Below are 27,518 nucleotides of genomic sequence, written 5' to 3'. Positions count from 1 at the left end.
TAGTTGGAGTTCAGTTGCAGCCTTGGCTTTCCTGGTTTGCTCCCTGCAGGACCAGACCAGTGCAGAATATTCTTCCTTGGAGGTGAATCCCAACCTCCATACTTTGTAGGCCTTTCTTTTTAGCTGCAGGAGGTCTGCTAGATCCCTGGAGAGCCAGGGGGGCTGCTGTGCCCTCTTGCTGCCTTTCCTCTGAGATGGAATAGAATTACCTTGTGTATTGAGGATAGTTCCCTTGAGGAACAACCACTCTTCCTGAACTACCCCCCCCCCAGGGTCGTGGTCTCTTAGGGCCTCACTGACAAGCCTCCTGAGCTTGTCAAAGTCAGCTTTCCTGAAGTCAAGGACTTCCGTGTTGCTGACTGACTTGCCAGCTCTATGGTGGATGGTGAAGGTGATCAGCTCATGGTCACTGGCATGGAGTGAAGCTGTACTTGGCTGAGCTTTAGGGGCATCCATACACATGCTCCAGGGTGGAGGAACTGGCACCCACAGTGTTATATGCATTCAACATCCCTCACTTCAAAATGGCAGCAGGGGTGCTTTAACTAAAGTTCATTTGATGAGTGCTGGATAAAGTGCCCCCGCCACCATTTTAATAAGTTGTGATGCTAAATACGTGACATGAAGGCTACTCGAGTGCACTAATTAGCATACTCCAGCAGATTCACAGTTGAATTGAATCTGCTCTGACACATAGTAATTAGCACATGTCAGAGCAGAGTTCAGTCATGTGTTTGGGGGCCCCAGGTTCCTAAGAAAAACTATTCCACATTAAAAATGTGTTTCTCATGCATATATTTTTCAACAGCACATAAGCAATGAAACAAAGACTTTGTAGAAACCTGTGTCTCATTCAGAAAGACAAAAAGATCAAGGAAAGTATGTTCTGTTGTCCACTACACTATAAGCAGAAAAAGAATGTGAACAGATACTATCTGAATTAACTTAACTGGAGATGTTGGAAAGGGTCAATTTATACATCTGCATATCATAGATATTATAAAAATGTAGAGTCTGATACTCTGTTACATTTAACACTGTACCTTGAAGTATCCCTCGTTTCCATGGAAATACATTCAGAGTGTAAGCAGCTGTGTCATCAGGTTCTACAGTGAGGGTTGGGGTGCCACCAATCACTGGAAGATTTGAAGACACCTAGAAGGACAGTACACAAAGAGGGAAAAAAAAATCAAAACTAACTTCACTCTCTGAAAACAATATAGACAAGATACCCTTTGTACTACCTTTGAAAAGCAACAAAAGATAAACCCCATAATGCAGATGAATCCTAATCTGTTTATACAGTCCTTTCCTTGGCTGACTGTAAAATGGAAAGAATATGTATAATACAAGAAGTAGCAGCACATGCAGAAAGTATCAAATCCCATTTTTTTTACGTGTAGTCCAAGTAACACTGATTCATTTTAGTCAATGTATGAATACTTACATGAGAATAAATGCCACAAAATCAAATCCTCAGTCTTTTGAATGAATTTCCCTTAGAAGTACAGTTAGTGCTAAAGAACATTAGCTGCTAAGTGTACTAAAGGAAATTTAAATAGTGTTGCTTTAATATTCATTTCAATATCTTACAACTTAATAAATAAAGAGAATATATGTTTTTGACATTACAAGTGCTGACTTGTATAGTAAGGCAAGCCTTGAACAAGAACTGAAATAGCAAAATAATACTTTTACGTATTTTATTAAAATTTGTAGGCTGAAAATATTTTTATAAATCTCATTATAAAAAATACAGCCTGACAGTATCAATGTTAAAAAGTCTGCTGTTCTGACTCCTCATTCCTTCCATTGTTTATTATCTGTATTTTATGTTTCCTTGATGTAAATAATTATTTCTAGGTCAAGAACAGAATCTTTTTTAAAGTGACCTACAGTACATTGGCATTTTATAAATACTTAATAAAGTAAATAATAAGAGGATAAAATAATATTTGTGTCAGCATTGTTTAGATGAGCATTGAGAAAAATCAACATTTCAGTTAAAAACCTCAATGGAACTTTTTAAGGCTCTTTTATTTATTTCAGTGATCACTAGACACAGCTTTTCAATTTCCAGGTGGAAGATTTTTCATATTCAGTAGGCAGCACAATTGCCATAGCGACAACATTAGATTCTTGAATCTCTTTTTTTTCCCAATAGGTAGTTTTCTCTTTCAGTCAATATGCTTTATTTATATTTTCTAAAGGAAAAAAAATTAAAAACAACTTGTTTAAGGTTATCTTGCTTCTGGCTTTTGGCACTTGAGCCACTGACTGCCATTACCATTATTCTTCTGTAAAGTAGCAGCGTTAATATCATCCTTGCCCCCTCACTGCAAAAATATTCATGCTATTTACAACAAAGAGGCAGAAAAAAGCAAACTATGTAATTTTTTGTGGTCAATAGATATAAAAATGTGAAAAACTTTTCCAAACATCAGATTAAAAGCCAAGAAAATAGATGAACTTTAGTATGCATTTTTACTTATGAGAGATATTTACATTTATACTCTACAAATGGACACAGTTATTAAATAATTCCAGGGTTGTGCCACAAAGTCACAAATGAAAAGAAACTGAAACCTGATATTCCATCTTGAATTATTTTTCAAAAATCCTGGAAAAATGATTGGTGTTTTTATTTATTTATTCAATACATCTAGCACTAAGTTCCCAAAAGTCCCAGTAGAGGCAATAGGGACTGTAAATATTTAGCACATTCAGAAATAAAGCTATTTTTAAAAATCTACATAAGAGAGAAAGAGAAAAGGTTGTGGGGCCTAACTTTTGGGTAACGAGGAGGTGCATCTCCACATTCGCTTTAATGTACAGTAGCTCATATTACTGTGCATTACAGCATCATGACAATAACCATGCTAATAAGTTAATGCCCAATAAAATTAGGCTACTGAACATTAAGCCTCACTAAAAATGCATGTGGTTTTGCTACTGCACATTAGGTCAGCCTAATGTACATTTAGTTAGTACCTCACAGGGGTATTAATTTAATGTGAAGCAGCAAAAATGCATTAATGAACGTGTAGACACAGCTAGAGTAGCAGGGCACTGGGAAATGCCTGCTCCTTTAAGAGGCAAGCAGCCTGAAAGTCAGCTTGCAGGTGGTAAGGGGGTTCATTAGGGACTCGCTTGACTGGCAGCAGACCAGGCTTGAGACATACAAGCCCTAGGCATGAGCCGGTCAGGCAGCCCTGCTGTCTGAGCGCCATGAAGTGAAGAGCTCCTAGCAGCAAAGCAAAAGGTCTCCTGAATGGACTGAGAGAAAGTGGCTCTGCAGGCCCAGGAACAAGGGAAAGTACCTAGAGCAGAGAGGAGCTTCTTTATGCAGGCAGGTGACCTTGCTTTTATGTTAATCCCAGGGAAAGTTTGGGTATCTGCCAGAGGGGACAAATGCTTTTAATTAAGTCGCGCTTGTTTTTAGCCTTGAGCCAAGGGAAGGACAGGCTCAATGAGAGTGCCGGTAGACAAAGAGTTGGAGAGAGTAGAAGCGGAGGGGTCCGGTGGGGTCAGAGGATGCAGAAGCCTAGAGATAGTGTGGAGCACAACCAGAGACTGCCAGAACCGGGGAACCTGGAGATCCCAACTGGCCTAGGAGCGGGGCCAGGGCCCAGGGGGGAACATGGCCGGAGACGGAGGCAAAGGGGAGCAAGTCAGACCAGGGAGCCCAGAGGTCTTAACTGACCTGAAGGCACAGCCAGAGGCCAGGACACGCTAAAGGTCAGAAAGGACCACAGCCAGGGTCTACCAGAGCAGGGAGCCTGGAGATCTTGACTAGCCCAGGAGGGGCCAAAAGTCCAGGAAGGGCCACTGCCATAGACTGACAGGGTCTGACACCCACAGTTAGAAAGGTTGAAGTCTAGAAACTAGGTCCAGTACTGCGAACCTGGGTTAAAAGGCCAAGCAAGAGGAAAAAGGGAGGATGCTGATAAGGCCAAGACCTCTACAAGAGGAGTGATGGTACAATAACATCTGCGAGGCTTGGGGCATAGTGTAGGGATGGAACGGAGCCACACAAATAGCCCCAAAGGCTATAGGTGTCCTGCAGAGATACAGGCAGGCTGGGTGGGCCCGTTGAGCCTGAGGGCTGAATTGAGACTAGTGGGGTCCAGGGAAGACCCAGTGGGGAATTGCAAGTGCTAAGACTCACTCTAATGCCTGTGGGCAGCCTCCTTTTCTAATCTTAAATAAGAACAAGGCATGGTAGGTGAACAATCCAGGGAGAGCTACCTTACAGTCAGAGATGCCGGGAGGTCCCAAAGCTGCCCCTGGGGCTCAGAAATGCTACACAAGGTTTAAAAATTGTGGCTGATATATTTAAGGCATTTTAAGGAAATTAAGAAAATACTTGGAAGGCCAGACACATTTCAATATAATCAACCTGAAATAATTCCTTCCAGAGCTCTCAAGTACACATGATAGCACATATGCCACCCTATCATTATGAATAATACTGATAATACGACATTCCTCGAGCAGTAGGGAGAAGATGAGGGCAATGCTTACAATCTTCCCTTCTATCCTTAATTCCTTAAAGGGATTTTTACTAGGAAGAGACAGTTCTCTTGCAGACACAGTTTGGACTACAATTAAGAGAGGGGCTTTGGTATATACTTTCAAAACTTAGATCTTCAAAGTTCCTCCTGAACTGATGCCTAATCATGAAGCCATCGTTTGCTCGAATAGAATTCCTTCAAATGCCTACATTGCCACAGCTGAACATGTCCAGAACATACTTCTTGACTGTGCTAAGTAGACGTGTCTAGCTGATGCCCAAAGCTTGTCAGGATAATCAAATTAGTATCTTCTTGGTGGCTTCTTATCTAATCTCATGTGTGAAGCTTGATCCAAAAGGCATCCTCAGAACAAGCCAACCAATCATGTCTCATACAGAAGTCAAATGGAGAAAGTCAAGGAGATGGTAGTGGTACTCACTGTTTGAGCAAATAGTCGTTATGTAATGGGAGTTGAAGCCACATCTCCCACCTTCCAGGAAATCTTCCTACTTCCTAAGCCACAAAGTAGTCTCTATAGAATAGGGTAGCATGGTGGCTTTCCCATGCTCTCTTGGTGAAGTTGTTCAACTTTGTGTATAACATTTAACGCTGCTTGCAGGCATTTAAAAAAATGGCACTTTAAACTCAGCACACCTACAGGCTGACCCCAACGCATACCCAGAAAAGACAGCATGTTAGTTGTCCGTATAGATCAGGCACTTCAATGGGGCTTTTTTGGTGCTTTTATCTAAAGTTGAATCAGCTTTAGATAAAAGCCTCAGCTTTAGATAAAAACCCCAAAAAGCTTCACTGAAGTGCCTGATCTATGCAGATGTTGTGGAGCCAGGTCAAACTATCACACTGCTTCTTCCTATAAAGCATTTTTTTTTCGGGGGGGGGGGTGTTTAATGTCTGTAAGTAGCATCTGTGTTTACAGAGAACAAGTGAGGAACTCTCTAGTCTATTTTATAGGCAGACAAGGTCCTTCGGGTGAACTTGAAGTTGGTCTAATAAAAGATACCTGATTCACCTGAAGAACCCTGTCTGCCTATGAACTTAGGCCAACATGGCTACAACCTACACCCCTGTAGTCTATTTCATTGCATTCACCTAGCAGAGGGGACAAGTGGGCTTCAGTCCCTCCCTAATCAATATTTAACCCCAGGGGAGGATTCATAACTGAATTCCAAGTAGAGAGAGGCAATTCCCTGAAGGTCAGTTATGTACCTAATTACTTCAAAAGCATCTAATCCCCATCTCATTTCTTGGCATCGCTTTTTAGTTATCTTAGGAAAAGTCCTTATTCTTACATACCTAATTCTGCTTGAACAGCGCAAACAGAGACAGTTAGATATGAACTTTTATAGACTTATAAAATAAGATATATGCATAGGGCACAAGCTGTCATAAATTTGAGTTGACTTCATTCAGATGCTGTGAAAGGACAGCACAGAAGATAGTATAAAGCAGAATGAGTGATTAGGATACAACAGGTGGGAAGCAGGAAAAAGGAAGAGGGGGGATGGGGAGTGCTGAGAGAGGCATACACGCAAAGAACCCATAGTAAAAAAGGTGTAACAAAAGTTAATCCAGATAGTGGGATAAGAACCCATAGTCCCCATTAACCATACTTAATACAGTACAGTCTGTGGGTGATTTCTTGTACCTCAATTTCCTGTTCTGCTCCCCTCACTCCTTCCTCCCAATCTCCCTGCAGCAGCGTTGGGGGAGGCAAGAACAGTCTGCTGCAGCAGCAAAGCTCCCCAAGTACAGGTAGCCTTGCACCTGCAGAACTGTTTCCTGTCACCTGCATGCCTCCTGGTGGATAAGAGGTATGCAGGCAGTGGAGGACAATTCTCCTGAGCTTGCAAGGATGCCCTAGTGGGGGCAACTTTGTGGCTACGGAAGAATTGTCCCCTACCCCACCACATGCTGTGGGGATTTCTGAGAGGGTTACTAGCAAAGAAGATTGATCTCACCCACCAAAGGTCGCTTTCCTATCATAAATGTAATGCCTGTAATGGTTTTAAAGGCACATCCCACAAGTGGGAATGTGTGTTTTCCCATGGACAAGTAGGAGCAGCACAGTATGTACCACTGCTATTTGTCCCTGGGGAATACTTGTGCACATGCACTCTGGTACATGGCATGTTGCCCTGGGCACAGCAGGGGATGCTGGGGCCAGCACCTGAGCTGGCCTCAGCAGCCTTACCTGGGGTCCTGGGGGCCTCAGTAGACTGCAGCTGCTGAAATCCTGAAGCAGGGAGCCTGGCTAGCCAGGCTCCAGTTTTGGGTGACACACACTGCTGCCACATGCAACACCTTATTTTTTTTTTTTAGCCATGGGGTTTTTCTACACTAGGATCTCCCAGTATCAGTGCCCCCCACCCCTGATAAATTAGCAGCACGGGGAACACCTGCCGGTGTGGTATATGTGGAGTGTGGTGCCACAGATGAGTCTGTGGCACTGCATGTGTGTGCTTGTCTGGATGAACCCTAAGAGTCTGAAATCAGCATTAGGCACATATCAAAAACAGCTAAATTACATCTTTTTGGCATCTGCTGTGTGCAGAAAGGGAGAAAATGGATAGGATGTGTTTTCACAGCAGCACCCACAACAAGGACAGTCAGAGGCAGTACAGACATGTCCTTATTCAAAGGAGAAACAGAAGGGACAGAAAAGGTTCATCACATTTATCTCTCTACCTATATATAAGGTCTCCACAGGCATTTTATCAATTTAATCCTTTACCTTATCTCTGTAAATCCCTTGTTATTATTTTAACTATGTCAGGACTAGGAAAAACCTGACTTTTAACTATTTAGGAGGTCAAGGAAGGTATATGTGTACAATATGTATTTTGTAATATGTGCATATATTTAATACACACAAGGAAAGATATAACCTTATAGAATTTATATGAAAGGTCATCAGTTTACTGTTAAGATTTTCCCAGCATAAATATATACCTTCTATCCTTAATCAACTTCATTTTTCAGGAATTTGTTTATTAAATTAACAAACTGCACACCCAGTAAATGAATCTGAAAAACTCTCTCAACAACATATATTAAAGTCATTGATCCAGAGTGTCCTGATTCATCCTCTGACTTATTATAATTCTTAACATAATGGAAATCTGTTACCACTGGGGGTAGGGAAAGAGGTTATTCCCCCTCCTTCCAGTGTCCGGCAGAGGGGACAGCAGGGGATTTATTCCACTGCAGGGAGTGAGTGCGGTGGCAACAGTGGGCAGACCCAGCTGTCAGTGCGGGTAAAGCAGAGACTAATCCTCCTCCCTGTCCCCCTCTGCCTCAGGGACCATGGTGCCCCACTGCTGCAGAGTGACTGGCAGACCCAGTAGGACAGGGAGGCAGGCATTAAACCCCTCTCTGGCCAGACCCCCACCCCTGCTTGTCCCTGCTCTGGCTGGGGAGCAGAGGGGTGGAGCCAGCCTATTGGGCTGGAGCAAAGAGCCCAGCCCAGAGAGCATGCGAGGATGCTGGGGGACTCTGGTTTAAATTAAAACAGGAAGGGGTCTAGGACAGACGTTGCATAAACCTGTCTGAGCCAGTTCACCCCTGACTGGCGATGCCTCCCCAGCATAGCTTCCCTGCAACCGCGGGCATGCTGTAGCGCCCCGGCTCCTGGCCTGAGCAACTGTAGGCATGTGCCTGAATTGCCTCAGTCAAGAGTGAATGTTTGTCCTGTTACAAACTGGTTTAGCCTACACAGGTTAGACTGACCTGCAAAGGTTGAATCAATTCAGGCTTTGGCTTTTTGAATGTCTGTTCCTAACCTAAACAGCCCCATTAAAAGTTCAGTCACTTTCATTATGCTTGGGATATTACCTTCTTTAAATACATGGTACTTTTTTATAAACAATTATGTTATTTGTACATAGGATAATGGGATCTCCACTGCTGTCAGAAAACTGACTGATCTTCATCCTGTAGATATTGCCATACAGTATCTCTGTAAAGATAGAGGCAAAACAGCAAAGACCCTGTTATCTCCTAGGCATTTTAAGTGTTCATTCATTTATTTTATCTATTTAATCTTTTACTTCCCTATCTTTGTACAACCCTTCATTGTTTTTGGGGGGATTTACTAAAATGTGTCACTTGTTTCCCTTTATGCTGCTCTAATGGTCCGTACTTCTTTCAGTTTGTTTTCTAATGCTCCCCCATATGCTTTTAATACTGCCTTGACTTTAAAAACCTTCTCTGTTAGTCTGTGCTATTATTCTTTATTCCCATTCCTTTTAACATTTAAATCTTCCTTTTAAAGCCTTGTTTTAATTGAGTCTTCCAACTAATTCAGTTATAATTATACCTCTCCACCAGCATACATGTTCATTTATGATGCAAAATATGCTTCTAGAATGTTAGAATGCAGAATAATGTTTTATTTTAAATATTCTTGTCTGCAATTTTTGATCCCCTTTCTATAAACCTTTTCCCACCAGACCCTACTTTCTGAATTTGAGATCAGAAGTTTTGGACTGCAAAACTTAACACTTTATAAAACAAGAGAGAAGGCAGTTTCATGTTTTTTTGTTTTTTTCTATTCTATTAAAACACTTAATTCCCCCCCCCAACTTGAACATGTATTTTAATTGCGTAGTATTTATGCTGTAAAATACATTTTTAAAGCACAGAGAGTATGAGACATGGATAACTTAAAATCATTGGAACTTACTAGACTACTTTACTTTCTGGGGATTTTGGCCAAGGAACCTGAAGTTTCATTTTTTATAGATTAATATAAACTTTATTTCTGTTGTCAGGTCAGGTTTACCTGCTCTGATAATGTTCAGTACATGGTACTACATGCAACTTAACACTGAGTGCTGGGCAATAGTTAAATAACCTGATAACCCCTAAGGTGCCAATGTCCTTAAGGCAGAGGAGCACCTTACAGGGGTCTTACCCCTGACAGAGAAAATGTTCTCAAAAGGTTTTAGAACTGAAGTCTATTCTATAACACAGTAAAATATGCCCTTTAACCCTGGTCAGGAGCCACTCTAGGAGTGGAGTCCCAGTATACAGACAAATGGATGATGTCCTTTGTTTCAGCAGCTCCTTCAGCCAAACTGGTTCCAAATTCACCTACCTTTCCTTTATATTAGGCCAGCAAGACTGAGAAGGGGACACTGGTCTCCATATACACTGCGCCTAGGGTTTGCAACCTGTAGCAGTCGCTCCAACTTCACTTCATCTTTCAAGAGAGGGTTCAACATGGAAGGCAACATTTATGGGTTAGGTTCAGCTTATTAGGTAAACAAAGTAACATATGGGTTAATGATGGGAGAGATTATATATTTCATTGATCAGCTATTGCCCACCTAAATCTGAGCAACCCCCAGCCAGTAAGGTGCTGATCCACCATGGTCTGCCTGCTCCATTGGGTGTTTAAAGTTAAGAACAAGTTCAAAAGCAGATTAAAACAGTGTACCAGACAAAAAGAGAAAGAGAAAAATCAAAAATCAGGCCACGTATACTGACCTAAATGATGATCTTTGAAATCGTTCTGATGCTCAGAAGAAAGCAGTGATAGATATGGAATTAAATAGGTTGAACAGTGACATTGCATCACTGCAAGAAACTTGCCTAAACTCAGATGGCTCTTTAAGAGATGAATACTACAGTGTTCTGGCAAGATCTGAAGATATATGGAACATGGGGTATGCTTTCCTGTTAGAAACAATCTTATTAAAACAATCGAGAATCAACTAAATAGTCGAGAGAGGATTTTCATCCTTTGCCTTCATACTTCAGAAAGCAGGGTCACCGTAGTGACTGCTTACACTCCAATACTCTACTTTTCTGCTGAGGTTAAAGCCAAGTTTTATGAACAAGTTGCTTGGCTAGTGTTATTTGTAAGATTTCAAACACTGAGAATTTATATTTCCCATGGGACTTCAATGATAGAGTTGACGGTGACAGTGAATCCTGGCCAATTTGCCTGGGCTCATAAAACACAGGAAGCAGGAATGATAATGAGCAAGGGCTGTTGGAGTTCTGTTTCTTTCATAACTTTTGCATCACCAACTCATTCTTCCAACCATGCCATAACATTTCACAAAGGCACTCAAGATCCAGCAACTGGCACACATTGGACATCACCACTAGATGGACGAATCTCAGTACTGTCCTGATTATTCATAGCTACCATATTGCTATTTATGACACTTATTGGTCATTAGTAGTCACTGAGATCAAACTGAAACCAAAGAAACCTTCTGCTCTAAGTATCAATGTGTGCCACACATTAAAATCACCAATGCATCTGATCATCAGAAAACCTTGCATTGTACAGAGGCTCTGCAGGAGGCTGCATCAGAACTGTCTTTGTGTGAGAGATGGCACAAAAAAGTGGATAAGCCTCAAAATATTATCTATGTCACTGTTAACTCTATATTTGGCAAACAGGACAGAAGAAATTGGGATTGGATCAAGGCACACTCACATGAATTGACACCATTTATCAAGGCCAAACTACCATGTTAAATCACGAGAACAACACCTCCTAGGGAACTTTGAAAGAATGGAGAAAAGCAAGAAGTGTTATCCAACAAATCTCAACACTGCACCAAAGATTACTGGCTGCAACTGTGTGAACTGAATCCATATTTGATGCTGGTAACATCAGAGGCATGTATAATAGAATCAAGAAGGTGATAGGTCCAACTGCAAAGAAGTCAATTCCATAAAAGACAGAATCAGGAGAATTCACAACAGACCAAAACTAACAGATGGAAAGGTAGGTAGAACACTATCCTGGATACTGTTCAAGGGAAAGTGATGTCACTGACACAACCCTTAATTCTATGGAGAGTTTGGCTGTCCTTGATGAGTCTAATGATATTGCAACTGTTGAGGTCCTAAATAAAACTGTAGATGATCTGGCCAGTGGCAAGACAACAGGGGAAGTCAGCATTCCCACAAAAATGATCAAGCATGGGGAAACCTATGCTACTTCCCCACCTATATGAGCTTCTTAATCATTGCTGGACAATTGGGATAATGCAACAAGATATGAGAGATGCCAATATAGGCACTCTGTACAAGAACAGAGGTAACCACATTGATTGCAATAACCACCATGGCATTGCACTATTAAGCATTGTTGGAAAAATCATCACTTGGGTGGTGCTCATAAGGCTTCGGACTCTTGCTGACACTGCTTAACCTGGATTACTGTGTGGCTTCAGAGCTAACAGGTATATGATAGAAAATCCAAGAAAAATGTAGGGAACAAAGGAGAACCCTCCACATCATCTTCACTGACCTGGCCAGAGCCTTTGACCTTGTCAGCAGAAAAGGCCTCTAATTATTGGAAAGGATTGGCTGTCCACCAAAATTCCTCAGCATAATCCACTCTCTTCATGGACTGCAGAGAACAGTCAGCTAAATGGATGAACACCTGAGGCTTTTAAGATTTAAAGCAGAGTTAACCAGAGCTGCGCCCTCATCCTAATCTTGTTTAGGATTTTCTTTTCTCTTCTTCTGATGTATGCTTTTGGGACTACTACCAAAAGGAGTTTATTAAAATACACACTCAGGTGGAAATTATTCAACCTCACATGTTTTAAAGCTAACGTTAAAGTGCAGAAAATTTTAATTTGTGTTTGTGAGCTACTATTTGCTGATGACGCTGAACTGATAGCCCACATAGAGTGCAACCTTCAAAGCCTCATCAGTCGCTTCACTCACGCCTGCCAAGAGTTTGGTTATAATCAGCATCAACACGGCCAACATTATGGGCCAGAAAATTGATTCACCACCAGCAGTCGCAATAGGTGGAAATGTATTAGATGTCGTAAAGTAAATTTATTTACCTTGGCTCCATTGTTACCAGCAGCTTGTCACTTAATATTAATATTGGCAAAGCATCAGCCATAAGCATGCTGAGCAAAGAGTATGGAACAAAAACAAACTATTAAGACCTAGGTCAAAGGTGTTATCAGAGTATTATCAACACCCTTTCATACTGCATGCATATCCTGGACTGTGTAGTCTACTCAAGAAAAGCACCTCATCAGCTTCCACTTGCATTGCTTTCACTGCATTCTGAGAATTTCCTGGTAAAATTGCCTACACTGAGGTCTTGCAACATGCCAACATTCCAAGCATCCATTCTCTTCTCAGTCTGCATTGACTCTGATGTCTTGGTCATATACAGAGAACAGATGGTGGTCACATAACCAAGATTCTTTGTATGGAGAACTCTTCACAGGAAGAAGAAGATCATACAGACATTCCTATCTTCATTTTAAAGATGTTTGCAAGCCAGATATGAAGGCAATGAACACTAAGCAAAATGACTGGGAGAAAGGTCCAGGCAGAAGCGAGCCCAGGCAGGTGCAGGCACATCCTGAAGTTTAATGCATGCCTGTTAATGCATGTCGCCAGCAGGGCTTTGGTTTCTTTGACCACAGGATAATGATCCAGGAAGAAAGATTGCTAAGAAGAGATGGGATCCCCCTGACAAAGAGACGGAAGAGAATCTCGTAGACAGGCTCACTAACCTAATTAGCAGGGCTTTAAACTAGGTTTGCTGGGGGATGGAGACCAAAGCCCTGACGTAAGTGGGAAAGTGAGTAACCTGGAGGAAGTGCAAACAGGAGTGGGAAACAGGGGAAGCATTGTCAGTTTTCCTGAGAAAGTAGGGCAACCTTCGGTTCCTGGACATGAATGCACAGAGCCTTGGAAAGAAGCAGGGACAATTTAAAGTCTTTGCACAGTCACAGAACTATGACCTAACTGGAAAAACAGAGACTTGGTGGGATAGCTTACATGATTGGAGCACTGTCATAAATGGGTATAAACTATTCAGAAAGGATAAGCATGGGAGAAAAGGAGGAGGAGTTGAACTTTGTGCAAAAGAGCTGTATGATTGCTCAGAGCTCCACTATGAAACTGGAGATAGGCCTGCTGAAAGTCTCTGGGTTAGGGTAAGAGGGGAAAGCAACAACAGTGATGTCATGGTGGGTGCCTACTATAGAATACCAGGTCCACAGGATGTGGTAAATGAGCCTTTCTTTAAATAGATAGCAGAAGCTACCTGACAACAGGCCCTGGTTCTCATGGGGAAATTCAGTCACCCTGACATCTGCTGGGAGAGCAATATAGAAGTGTGAAGGCAATCCAGAAAGTTTTTGGAGAGCACTGGGGGCAACTTCCTGGTGCAACTGCTGGAATGGCCAACTAGGGGCCATGCTCCTTTTGATCTCCTGCTCACAAACAGGGAAGAATTGGTGGGGAATATAATAGGGGATGACAACTTGGGCAGCAGTGACCATGAGATGATTGTGTTCAGGATCCTGAAGAAAGAAAGGAAGGAAGGAAGGAGAGCAGGAGAGTAAGGACCATGGGCTTCAGAAAAGCAGACTTCAACTCACTCAGGGAACTGATGGGCAGGATCTCTTGGGAGGCCGGTCTGAGAGGGAAAGGAATTCAGGGGAGCCAGAACTGTGCCCTTGTTGCCAAGAAGGTTAATGGTGTACTGGGCTGCATTAGTAGAAGCATTGCTAGCAGAGCAAGGGAAATGATTCTTCCCTTCTATTTGGCACCAGTGAGGCCACATTTGGAGTACTGTGCCCAGTTTTGGGCACTCCACTGAAGAAAAGAACTAGACAAACTGGAGTGAGCCCAGCAGAGGTCAATAAAAATGGTTAGGAGGCTGGGGCACATGATTTCAGAGAAGAGGCTGAGGGAACTACGTTTATTAAATCTGTAGAAGAGAAGACCAAGGGGGGCTTTGATAGCAGCCTTCAACTACATGAAGGATGGTTCCAGAGGGGGGGGAGCTAGACTGTTCCCAGTGATGGCATATGACAGAACAAGGAGCAGTGGTCTCAAGCTGCATCATGGAAAGTTTAGGTTAGATATTAGGAAAAAATTTCTTACAAGGAGGGCAGTAAAGCACTGAAACAGATTTCCCAGAGAAGTTGTGGAAGCTCCATCCTGGAGGTTTTTAAGACCCAGCTAGATAAAACTGGCTGGGATGATATAGTTGGGAATGGTTCTGCTTTGAGAAAGGGGTTGGACTAGATGACCTCCTGAGGTCCCTTCCAACCCTGATTTTCCATGATTCTGTAAGATTGGTGAGGATTGAAATGCTTGGAAATAGTCTATTAAGAGGAAGAAGAAACGTCAGGAAGAAAGAACCATGAACTACATTCAGGACCTTTAGATACAGACTTCATATGTGCAGAACGGACTGTCACTCAAATTGTACTCTACAGCCATGCTCACAGATCTTTAACGAGCTGATGCCTCACTTGGTGCAAATCTATTGTCTTGCAAAACAGACAGATGTCTATGCATATCATTTACTTAATATATGTTGAATCAGTTAACTAATATTCAATTTAATATGTAAACCTTTTTGTATTAAAGAAATTAACTTTTACTAACTGCTTCATCAAGTAAAGCACTCAACCTACTCAAGCCTTGCACCGTCAAATAATTTACACTAGTGAAAATCAGCAATATGATAATAGAATTAAGGGCACAGGACATAAATCCATGAACTAGAATGACTTTACAGAACTACTCTTGAAATATATATAATCAATGGTAAAGCTCTTCCTTTATCATGACATTGTTTAAGTTTTGTCTCGCCACAACCATCTGAAGAATACCACTAATTAAAGCAAACCACAAGGCAGAGTAACAGCCATGCAACTTTCCTAAGATAGCTACACATCTGTCCATTCCCGATCCAGTATAATTTAGAAGTGAATTACAAAAACTGAGTTACAACACAAATGTGCTCGTTTGTCCATGCCCCCACTTTCATTTTTCTTGCACCACAGCCTTCTTTGTTATCTTAACCTAAAATTATATACATATATTTTTATTATTGCCTAGGATACATCCACTGTTGCATAGGATATGCTTTACTGTTAGAAAGGTGTGGCAGTGGAATAGACTGCTTAAGGAAGTTGAAGATTAGCAATCACTGGAGGTGTTTAAGAAGAGGTTGCAAGGCCATTGGTCAGGAATGATCTAGGCACAGCTATGCCTGTTGTCTTCTAAGGCTGTCCCCCATGCTTCTGGGCTTTGCTGGTTACCACATGTGGCTGGGAGGGAGGGAGGAAAGAGGGAGAGAAGGGAGGACAAAGAGAGGGAGTTTCCCCCACCCTCCCATCCCCTCACACTGCATCAAGCATCAGGGGCATTTTGTTTTTATTTTTAAGGCTCCCTTAGAGGGTGCTAGCTGCAACCAAGGCTGGGGATTTTTACTGGGGTGTGCCAATGCTCCTGCTGGACTTATACCCAGGACTGCCTAGCTAGAAGGTCTTGCCCCTCCGCTCACAGTAAGAAGCATCACAATATTTGGCATAAGGAAGGAATTTACCCCATGGTCAGATTGGTATGGACTGTGGGGTTTTTGTTTTCCTCTAGCAGGGAGCATGGCCCTCTATCTCGGATCTCTTAAGCATACGTTAACAGACCTTCCAGCAGCAAAACATTGGCTGCCATGCTTGCCAAATTTTGCCTGTGGCATGTTAGGATGTTATGTCTTGAGTTTTATGTCAGGGTTAACTCTAGTTTTGCTAAGAGGTTAGACAATGGATTTGTGTAGGATAGTTTACATAGGGATGATATTGCCTCAGGCAGGGGGTTGGACTAGATGAACTATGGATGTTCCTTCCAGCCCTCCTTCTCTATAATTCTACTTAGCAACCACAATTAAAAAAAACTAATTCAGGTACCAACAGTAGTGATATTGTGCCACCTGAGCTTCAACATAGACTAGTCACCTAAGTACACAGAGTCACTCACACATTTGTCCAGCCTACACAGAAACCTGTGCTGCTGTGAATTCATGGAATCATAGAAAACTGGGTTTGGAAGGGACCTCAGGAGATCATCTAGATGCAGTGCCACCAGATTGAAGAAATAATTATTCCCCTTTATTTAGCCTGGTAAGGCCACACCTGGAGAACTATGCCCACTTTTGGGCCCTCCACTACAGAAAGGATGTGGACAAATTGGAGGAAGTTCAGCAGAGGGCAATGAAAGGGGACTGAGGTAAATGGTTTGAGGAGAGGCTGAGGGAAATGGGCTTAGTTAGTCTGCAAAAGAGAAGACTGAGAAGGGATTTAATAGCAGCCTTCAACCACCAGATGGGTGGTTACAAGAGGATAAAGCTAGACTGTTCTCAGTGGTAGCAAATGACAGAACAAGGAGCAATGGTTTCAAGTTGCAGCAAGGGAAGTATAGGTTAGATATTGGGAAAAATTCTCTCACTAGGAGAGTAGTAAAGCACTGGAACAGGTTACCAGAGAGGTGGTGGACTCTCCATCCTTGGAGGTTTTTAAGACCTGGCTAGACAAAGCCTTGGTTGGGATGATCTAGCTGGGAATGGGCCTGCTTTGAGCAAGGTGTTGGACTAGATGACCTCCTGAGGTCCCTTCAAACCCTAACTGTTTATGATTCTATGCCTGAGCAATGCTCTTATACTCTTCCCTAATTGTTTGTCCAAGTTTTCACTTATAAGCTTCCTTCTTGTGATTTAGCTTACTGAAGAGTTCCCTGCTAAGCCAAGCTGGTCTTCTGCCATGCTTGCTACTGTTTCTGTTCATCAGGATGGTTTGGTTTCTGCGCCCTCAGTCAATAAGGTTTAAAGTACAGTCAGCTCCCCTGGACTCCTTTACTCCTCACACTGGCCTCCAAAGAGATCCTACCCATGAGTTCCCTGAATAAGTTGAAGTCTGCTTTTCTGAAGGCAATGTTCCTTACTCTCCTCTTCTCCTTCCTTTCCTCAGGATCCTGAACTCAATCATCTCATGGTCACTGCTGCCCAGCTTGCCATCCCTTATTACATTCCCCACCAATTCTTCCCTGTTTGTGGACAGGAGATCAAAAGGAGCATGGCCCCTAGTTGGCCACTCCAGCAGTCGCACCAGGAAGTTGTCCCCAACACTCTCCAAAAACTTCCTAGCTTGCCTTCACAGTGCTGTGTCACTCTCCCAGCAGATATCAGGGTGACTGAAGAGCCGGGGCCTATGGTCTGGAAACTTCTACCTGTTTAAAGAAAGCCATATCCACCTTGGTTGGTGATCTATGGAAGATGCATACCATGACATCATCCTTGTTGTCCTCCCCTCTGACCCTAACCCACACATTTTCAACAAGCCTATCTCCGGTTTCATACTGGAGCTCTAAGCAATCATAAAACTCTTTTATATAAAGAGAAACGCCTCCTCCATTTCTCCCCTGCTTGTCCTTCCCAACCAGTTTATACCCAGTCATGACAATACTCCATGATTATGCTGCTATTGTTAAACAAACTAGCTAGATCTAGGGCACTTACACATGCCTTTACTTTGATTTTTGACATACTCCGCTGGCACATCAGATTTCCTTACAAATTTCCCTCTTTCTCAGTAACTCAAGATGCAGAGCCATAAACTGTAGACAATGTCCCACTTCAAGAAAGACTTTTTTGTACATATATATTGGAAGTGAGCCACTGCTTTTGCATTAGATTGCCTATGGGAGCTTGCCTCTATGACAAGAGGTGCTTTTCATTCTCCTCCACGAAACAGGCAAGTTAGGGAGCTGACTCCCACATGCCATATTCTATACTTTATTTAAAGGGTTCACCATGCTGCCATTCCTGCCCAACCTTCCTTCCCTGTGGCTAATATATATTCTTCTTTCTGAGGATCAGAAGAATATTTTTTCCTTGGGACATACTGGCAAGGACTGGGTTGATTTGGGGTTTTTTGTTGTTTTTTTTGGGGGGGGGGGAGCAGGGGGAGGTGTTTGGGGTTTATTTGGGTTTTTTTACTTCTCACCACATTGTAAGAATGTTAAAATATGAACGGGAATTTTTATGTTTGGAGATAATAAAAGGAAACTTTACTTAATTGCACTTTGAGGACAGTATCCACTGCAAATGCAAGCTAAGGAACAGATCCTATTCTACCTTCTGGGCGCCTCAATGTGATCCTGTTCCACCTGGGTCAAGTCCCTGAAAAGCTGTTATTGTAAAGTTAAGTGGATCCTCTTCCAGCTGCCTTTTTGTGACTTAGTCTTCAGGCTAAGATGATGGGATGCTACATAAGTACATAGGTTAGTATTTTTTAAGGGACTTGAACAGCATAGGATAGGATCACATTTAATAGCATGGGGACCTTTGCTTATAAATGAGAGGGGCCTGAAGTCTCTGCATACTTAGGTCCTGCATGGCACCCAGTCAACTTTCTTTCGTAGGCGGGGGAGAAGTGAAAGGGTACAGAAGTTAGGTCCTAGAAGTTAGATAGAATACTGTAACCCCACACCACATTGGACTCAATTAAATGCCTAGTATGAGAGAGGGAGCAGAAAGTAATGATAAGAAGCTAAATTAATAAAGAAGGGTCTGCCACTTTAATCCACATCTTTATCTGTTTTCTGTCTTTCATTCAGCTACATGTCCTGATCAATCAGAAATAACATTGATTCTCGTGGACAGCAAACAGGCCCCAAAGACTTGCTGGAAATACTAATTTTATCTGTTTATCCTATAGTGCTAAATGTACTTTTAAAATTGCCCTCAACTTGTACTAGTTAATCTTTCATCAGCCTCATTTATATCTTCCCCCACACATTTGCTATGCAACTCACTTAAATGTTCCTCACCTTCTGCAATATTGCCTACAAATTCAAATACCAACCATCTATCATCAATGGACCATTCCTATTCATTTATCTTTGTAAACACTTCTGTCTAATTCTGCTATTCACTCCTTCAGAGTTCTAATTTCCAAGCCATGTGCACAACAAAATTCTCTTATATCAAAAACCTTGACAACCATAGGAATACTACAGCCATCATTTACAGGATTTCTTCTCTTTATTCCTTAGAGTAAGGAATAAAAGCATCCTGGCTCAAATGCCCAAATGACTTGCAATTATATTACTGACATATTCACAATAAGCTGTTTAAAGCTGTCTTAGCTTCAGCTAGCAAGAGCATCTTTTGTGGGGGGGGGAGAATGTATCCAGGAATAATTAAGAAATGAACTTAAGAACATAGAGCTCTGTCATATAGTTTAAGTTTTACAAGCTTCACCTGAAGAATATGAGACACAAAAGGGGGCATCAAACTAAAAAAGGATTTGTGGCTTAATGCTACATTAAACTAGAAGCCTGAGGTCTTGTTCTGCACCCAAACCCCAAGTCTGCTCCTTAGTTTGCTATGTCACTTTAGATAGACAACCAAACATCTTTGCTTTTAAGTTATTTTCTTCATCTGTAAAACAAGAACAGTATCAACTGTCTTTGTGAGGGGGAGTGAGGGGAGTTCGTGCCAGAATCAGCTGCTTCCCAGCTGCAACTTCTTCACACGCATCTAGGACCACAGCAGTTCAAAGCAGGGCAAAGCAGCCCTGGCTTGCAGGAAGCCGGGGTAATCCACCTGCCAGCTTGGGGCTGCTTCACCCACTTCAACATGCTGTGGAGGGGCTGGCTGGGGTACAAGGGTGCTACAGTGCAGAGCTAGGCAGCAGACAGCCCCCACTGTAGCATTCTCATGTCCCAGCCACCCCTGTTCACAGTCTACACTTGCGTTTGAGCACACAGGGTTACTTCACTGTAAGATGCAACTTGTCCTAGACAGTACTATCCTACAGCAGAGTGAATTAGTTTACTGCGCTGTAATAGGGGCACTCGAGTAGACTGTGATACTACAGCAGAGATAACCAGTTTCATACACAGAAGAGAGAATGAGTGTTAGGGGAATAAAACTTACATATCCACAATACTATTTATATTAGGAATGTTAATTATGTAAACTCTAACCTATCAAAGTTGGGGATCTACGTAGCAACATTATATATATGTGTGTATGTGTATACACACACACAGAAAATTACTCAAAGTATAACCACCATCAGTATCCCATGGTGAAAAATCAACTTGAGGTATCAATACACTGTATTGTGCATGAATGGAAGGTAAACTGGATTGGAACTTTCGATATCCTTCTCTGACAATCATAACCACAACCTTAAGAAAGAACATTAGGTGATCTAAAGAAGTAAAGCCATTTTTGTACAGTGATTCTGGGTCTGGAACCAGAAAATATTATTTTGATCTTGTTCATCAACCCTTAGGCAGTATGTCACCCTTAAATAGTGTATTCACATTTCCCCAATCTATTTCTGTGTATGAATTTGATTTTTTGAGATTTTGTAAAGGAATTCCAAGGGTTGAAATGGTTCACTCTTATTTTACTAGATTTTCTTGCATACAACATGCCCCTCTAACGTGATCTGCACCTTGTTTTAGAAAGGCAGAATAAAGAAAAAACCGAAAACATTTTTCCTTGAATATAATGGCAAATAGCAGTAAGAGTAGCAATTTCTATAGGATGAGCTTCTGCTGTGGTGGAGGGAAAGAGGAAGAAAGTATCCAAAGATTGCACTCCAAAGTATCCAAATCCATTATGCAGCTGCCCATGAAGCACACTACTTTCATTTTCCCCCATCAGAGTCAAGAAACTGCTATTATCATATTTCCCCATGTATGTGTACCCCAATATCCAGAATCTAAAATTTGGAGAGAAAGAAAGATATATGAAAGAAGATATGCTATATTAAACCCCATAGGATCTATGCATTTTTAGAAGAACATGTATTCCCAAATTACAGCATAACATGCAACCCAAACAAGCAAAACAAACCAATTTTGAGTAATAAATCTGTATCTGGACAATATAATGGGCTAATGGAATTGTCTTTTTCATATTAGGGAGTAAATTGAAGATAAGAATGCAAAGCTCTATTACCATATAATTCTATATATAGTTACATACTGTCATATAGGAATCAATACTGAAAGCTTTATTAATGTTCTCAGAGACAAATTAGGTCAATTGGTTGATTACCTGAACTGTTTATATAATAATATGAGAGGCATAAGGAATAAGCAGAAAGAATTGAAGGTCCTAGTACATTCAAGGAATTATGGAATCATGGGATAACAGATATGTGGTGGGATATTTCACATGCCTGAAATACTATCATTGAGGGGTAGAACTTGCTCAGGAAGGATGGAAAGGAAAAAAAAGGGAGGAGGTATTGTATACATTCAGAAAGGAGATGTATGCATGTTCTAGGTGTGGCATGAGACAGGCCCATTGGAAGCCTCTGGACAAAGGCCAGAGGGAGAGCAGCAGGAGTTAATGTCATGGTGGTTGCCCGTTACAGGCCACCAAACCAGGATGAAGAGGTATATGTGGCCTTCTTTAAAAACCTAACAGAAGTAGGGTTGGTCAATTGATCAGCCAAATATTGTCAATCGACTGCATATTTTTTGACTGGTCAAAGATCAGTCAAATATTATAGGAAGGCTTTCTGTGATTATACTAACTAGGGATGTAAATATTGTTTTAAAAATTAGCTGTTTAACCATGTCGTAACACATACCTACTATGGCGGGCTTGGGGAGCAATGTCTATGTAAGTGGTGCATTGTAGAGACCTGGGGCTCCCCACTGAGGCAGCTTCCCATGCTGGTGACTGGTACCCAGGGCTCAGCATCTTGCAGCCAAATGGCCCCAAACAGCCTACAGCCAGGCACTTGGTAGTCAGGCGAGCAGTGCAGCACAAGGGAGGTGCCACCCTAACTGTCATTCCTGCCATGTGTTGAGCGCTCTCCTACTCTTCCTCCATGTCAGCTGGAGACACAGAGCCCCAGCATGGGGTAGGGGAGAATGCCATTGCTGAGTGAACTCCAGCAGCCACAAGGCTGCACCACCTCACAACCCCTTCTGCTGCAGTGCCCCTTGCCCATCCACCTGGCCACAGGGAATGCCGACGCCACCATGAAGGGCAATGAGATTGAGGGCGGCGAGCGAGCCAGGAAGGGATAGATGGAGACAGGGAGATGCACAGTAGTCAGCATCTGCTCTGCTTGCCACAGGACAAGACACACACAGGCGCCAAGCGGAGCTTCTGCTGCTGGTCACTGCACTCTTCCCCGTCTCTCCTCCTCTGGCCAGATGATTGGAGCTGAGCTGAGCCGCCGCCATCTCCCCTCACCCCAACCCCAGTACTTTGATTTACATGACACAAACTACTGGTAGAAGGGGCAGTTTTAAACAGTTGTTATCTGCGTGGCTGGAATCTTCTATATAACACAGACATTTCTTGACTGTTTCTTTTTCTGGAATAATCTAGAAGAAACGAACAAATGTAATCACCTTATAAATATAGGATGGTATCTCCACTAGGTTTAGTTATTTACTACATTTCTTGCCTTACACTCAGTGACAGGTTCAGTGTGGGGTTTTTTTGTGAATTTTTGATTAAAAGTAGGTTGAAAGTTTTAAACTGAAACTATGAACTATTTTTTCATTTAAAGAGGGCTTAACTTTTTTAATTAAAGAAATAAGTGGCAAAGGAAAATCTAACACTTTTGTATGGAAATTTTATAAAAGAGTGCCAGAAGGGAAAGCAGTGAAAAACGTAAATTCTCCAATTGTGAATACATAACTCTCATAGACAGAATGATAATACACCCCTTAAAAGTCTTGAGAAATGTGCCCAACTGTAGTAATCCTTAATAACAATGATTCCAAGAAGCAGTTTTCTTCTACTTGTACATTAGATGCTTCCTCTGATCGTGCTTTAAGCATAAAAGATTCCTCTAATGAAGATGGTAAGGAGGCAGGAATGGAAGAAACTACTGAAACTCAGGCTGGCAATCTTCCACTTCTTTCACCTACAAACTCAACTTCTGTAAGGAATTTTGACTACAAAGCTTCATCTCAGGAGATCTATTTCCAAGCCTTCTTTGGCCATTTCTTGGGAATCAGCTTCTGTGAAATCTCCAGCTTCACACAAAACACCAAGATCAAAAGCACAATAAAATATTTTAGAATTTTTGGACAGGATTAATGCACAAGAAAAATGTGAGCTTGATCAAATGTTTGCTAAAGCTGCATATGCAAGCAATTTGCTTTTTCACATAGTAGAAATCCCTACATCAAGGAATTCTTTACCAAGTTATATCCAATCTACATATTACTATACAGAAAACAGCTGGCTGGATATATTGTTGATGAAGCTTTTCGTGAAATACAAAGAAGAGTAAGTGGTCTTATTAAAGAGGCATCTCATGCATTCATTGTATCAGATGGTTGGAGCAATTTTCAGAAAGAAAAAATAATTCATGGTGACAACTAACTCACCAACTATTATTCTATTAATTCTTAAGCACTACAGAATATAACCACACATCTGAGTACATAGCACTATAGTTTGAAAATCTTATTCAAGAACTCAGTCCTGAGAAAGTATTTTCTGTTGTCACTGACAATGCCGTAAATATGAAATCTGTATGTAGCACTGTGGAAGAGAAATATCCTCATATTCAGTTCTACAGATGTCTGGCTCACACACTGCAATGTTTTGTTCCTGATTTTGAAGGTTTACAAACATTCCATTCGCATCACACAAAAGTAGAAAATGTCAAGTTTTTCAAAAACAAACATGTGCCAGCTGCTGTGTTTCTGCACTACTGAGAACAACACTGCATACTTTTGACCTTGTGCACAACCTCTCCTACATGGTGGGCTTCAACAATCAAATGTCTGCAGCAGCTTCAAGTTGGCAAGAAAACTTTCCAGGCAGTTGTTGAATGCTAGAAACACTTTCTTCTACATCTCTGAGACGTCTGAATTGCCGTTTTTGATGAGGATGTCTTTTAGGTACATAAGTCCAAATTTTTGTCAATGCTACAACCTGTTGCCCAAGCTATACAGAAGTTAAAAGGTGACATAATGCACACTTGCAGATGCTAAATATGAGTACACAAATATTCAGCATATCACGAACACTTGTAAAGAATCTCCATTTTCAACATTTCAGAAAAAAATAAACAAAAGAAATGATGGAGAAAAGAAAATGTTAATTGATCACTGACACACACAATGTAGTTTTACCCTTGGTATCCACAATACCAAGGACAGAAGCTAACAAGTAAAGAATTTGATGCAGCATGTGAACTAATAATGAACTTGGCCAAATTTAAGAAATTTCCTGAGGACTAATATTATTTTGGTCGAAATAATTTTAAAGCAAGAAGTAGTATAGTCAACTGTAAAGCGATGTGGTATGTAGTCAATATCCATACAAAAATGTTAAATTACATCATCAAATTGATAGAAAGGCCTTTGTCCTCCTTGTTCATTAGTGACCATTTCTGATATCCTGTTAACTCTTCCATGCTCTACTGCTTGTGCAGAGCATAACCGGTCAGTTGGGAGCAACATTCATAGCAGGAAGCAAACAAAGATGGAAAAAAAATTGCTGGGAAGATGGCAATTGTATATCATAATCTAAGGTTAGTGACAAAAATTTCAGACAAAGATAATTCTAACTCAGAAGAAAGTGACAGTGAAAAGGATGGAAGTAGAGAGGAAAATGAACTAAAAAAATACAGATCGAGTGAAAGTGTTGAATTTTTATAATAATTAAACTTATTAAGTAACTTTCTTTTGTTTTGACAAAAGGTATATGTTTTTAATTTTATGGGGAGTAATTTGTAGTTTTCTGGACAAAAACATGATTTTTAAAGGTTTTTTACAAATTTCTTAATGGAAAAATTAATGCTTTTTCTAGATTTACTTTTTTGCACAAGATTTAATTATGAAATAAATTTATGATAACACCATAATATATTACTGCTTTTTTAATGTCAAGAAGCAAAAAATACGATTTGACTGTGTTTGGCAATTTTTTTTTACCAATATTTGACTGGTCCACTGACCAAACTTTATTAGACTGGTCAGATACCTAACCCTAAGCAGAAGTTTCCAGATCACAAGATCTTGTTCTCAAGGGGACTTCAATTACCAGGACACCTGCTGGAAAGGAAACACAGTAGTACACAGGCAATCCAACATGGTCTTAGATGTGTTGGGGATAATATGTTGGTACAAGTGGTAAAGAAGTCAATGGATGTGGTGGGGCTCTTCTTGACTTGCTCACAGACAGGAAGGAAGCAGTTGATAACATAAAGGTGATACGTAACTTGAGTGGCAGTGATCATGAAACAGAGAGAAGGGAGGGAGGGAGGCTAAAGACACAGGATTTCAGAAAAAGAGTTTTCAACTAATTCAATGAAGTGATGGCTAGGATCCCCTGGGAGCCAAGTCTGAAGGGAAAATGAGTCCAGGAGAGCTGGCTGTACCTTAAGGAGGCTGTAGTAAGGCTTCTTACTGGTGGGTAAGCACTAGAACCGGCTAGCTCAAGTGCCAACAGTAGGCTAGATGGACATGTGACTGGTATAGTTTAGTCATGGATGATCCTGTCTTAAGAAAGGAGCTGGACTAGTAGACCTCATGATGTCCCTTCCAGCCTTACTTTCCTATGATCTTAAGAGTTGAGGTCAAACCCTGACTTAAGTCTCAAATAAAAATAATATGGATTCTTTGATTTTGGTCCCCGAAGTTATGCTGTCATAATTCAAAATACAATTTAAAATCATTTGCAAGGCCAGCTTTTGTCAATGAATAACCACTGACCATCAGGAGACCATAAGTACCAGAAGGGCTGCAGCTAAAAGCTACAAGAAGAGCTGCTTTAATGACTTTGTACACACATAGCTATAAGACCTTCACACTGAGTAATATAAGTAGACACTTTATTTATGTAGGTTTCATTAGAAAGACAGTCTATGTCATAGTAAAGGAGCAGCAGATCTGTTCATGTTGCCCTAATATTTATCATACAATCATTGCAATTATTTCAACAAAGGAGTGCTGGCTTATGCTAGCTGTGAATTTAGCCCTCTGTTTCTTCCAAACCCACACAGCTTATGTTCAAATATTTTCATGATCATTTATAATAACAGAATTATGAAATACTGAAGTCTCACCAAAATAAGGCTATTTCTGTAATATAATAAAGGGACCCCTGCAAAATCTCAAAGCAAAATCTCAACAGATTAAAAAAATTAAAGGACAAAAAGCAAATGATTCCACAGTACATTGTACCCTGGGTCATCATTTACACTTGCAAAAAGGTAGAAGAAAATGAATGTAAACTTCTACTCAGCACTGAAGCACAATAACCACATCTTGTACTTTGTTGAAGTGTGGCCATCCACCCACCATGGAAGGCCACAGAATTATAATCAGAACTTAAATTATTAACAGAACTGAACAACAGTTGAGTGATTTAACTTTAAGCATATTTGTTATCAAAACCATACATGTGAACTGATTTATGAATGGTTTTGTAAACATTGTGTAAATCTCAGCTATCCAAAGCACACTAGTGCAAAGCCCTGTGTTCAAGATGGTCAGAAATTGGTTAAGTTTTGGGTAGGGAAGCAGGCCTACCCACACATGTTAACACCAGTTTTACTTAAATATGTTTGCTCACCAGGTATTTTTAAATCATTTTTCCAGTACTGCCACAGAAAATAGCAAATATTACAAAGGCAACCACCTGGGCGCCTTCCCTTCTCCCTTTTTCAGCGCATCCCTCATGAGTTACAGGGCACATGCTACATGTTTTACCATCCACACCTACCCAACCCCAAAGCACAAGAGGAAACTGTACCTAGAAACTTCTGTATTGCACCCATCATGACCTCTTTCTCCTGGAGATGCCTGCCTGTCCAGTTCACCCTGGAGTCTGAATAGCTAAAAGGCATAAGACAATAGGGACTTAGATGCCCCCTTCCCCACTTGAGGAAACCTGTTTCTCTTTGAAGTGTTTCTATCTCAAAGTGGAGATATTTGCAGACAGAAATCAACCCACCTCAAAAGCAGTGGGAACCTTGATCTCCAACCAAACCATGAACACATTCATAGCTGGGGCTGTGAAGGACATTAGCTCCCAAAGCTGCCACTACAGACTACACAGCACCCAACTGTACTACCATCAGTACTGCTGTGAACAGCAGCTCTTAAGTAGAAAAGCCTGTAAGAGAAGTCCTAGAATGTGTGATGAGGAGACTGAAGAACACGTGGAAGGACTCATAA

General features: G+C 41.3%; 1 protein-coding gene across 1 annotated transcript in view; it reads right to left on the bottom strand.

The window, feature by feature from the left end:
* Positions 1 to 27,518, bottom strand: part of CFAP47 (cilia and flagella associated protein 47) — a 734,432-nt gene that overhangs the window by 320,540 nt on the left and 386,374 nt on the right. Inside the window, exon 49 of the mRNA XM_019528459.1 lies at positions 1,044 to 1,155. Coding sequence (XP_019384004.1) covers positions 1,044 to 1,155 — 112 coding nt within the window. The remainder of the gene's footprint in view (positions 1 to 1,043; positions 1,156 to 27,518) is intronic.

This window comes from Crocodylus porosus, unplaced genomic scaffold, assembly GCF_001723895.1.
Source record: "Crocodylus porosus isolate Cpor-Errol unplaced genomic scaffold, CroPor_comp1, whole genome shotgun sequence".
Lineage (NCBI taxonomy): Eukaryota > Metazoa > Chordata > Crocodylia > Crocodylidae > Crocodylus > Crocodylus porosus.
Note: the sequence above shows the minus strand (reverse complement) of the source record. Positions and strands in the feature narration are given on the sequence as shown.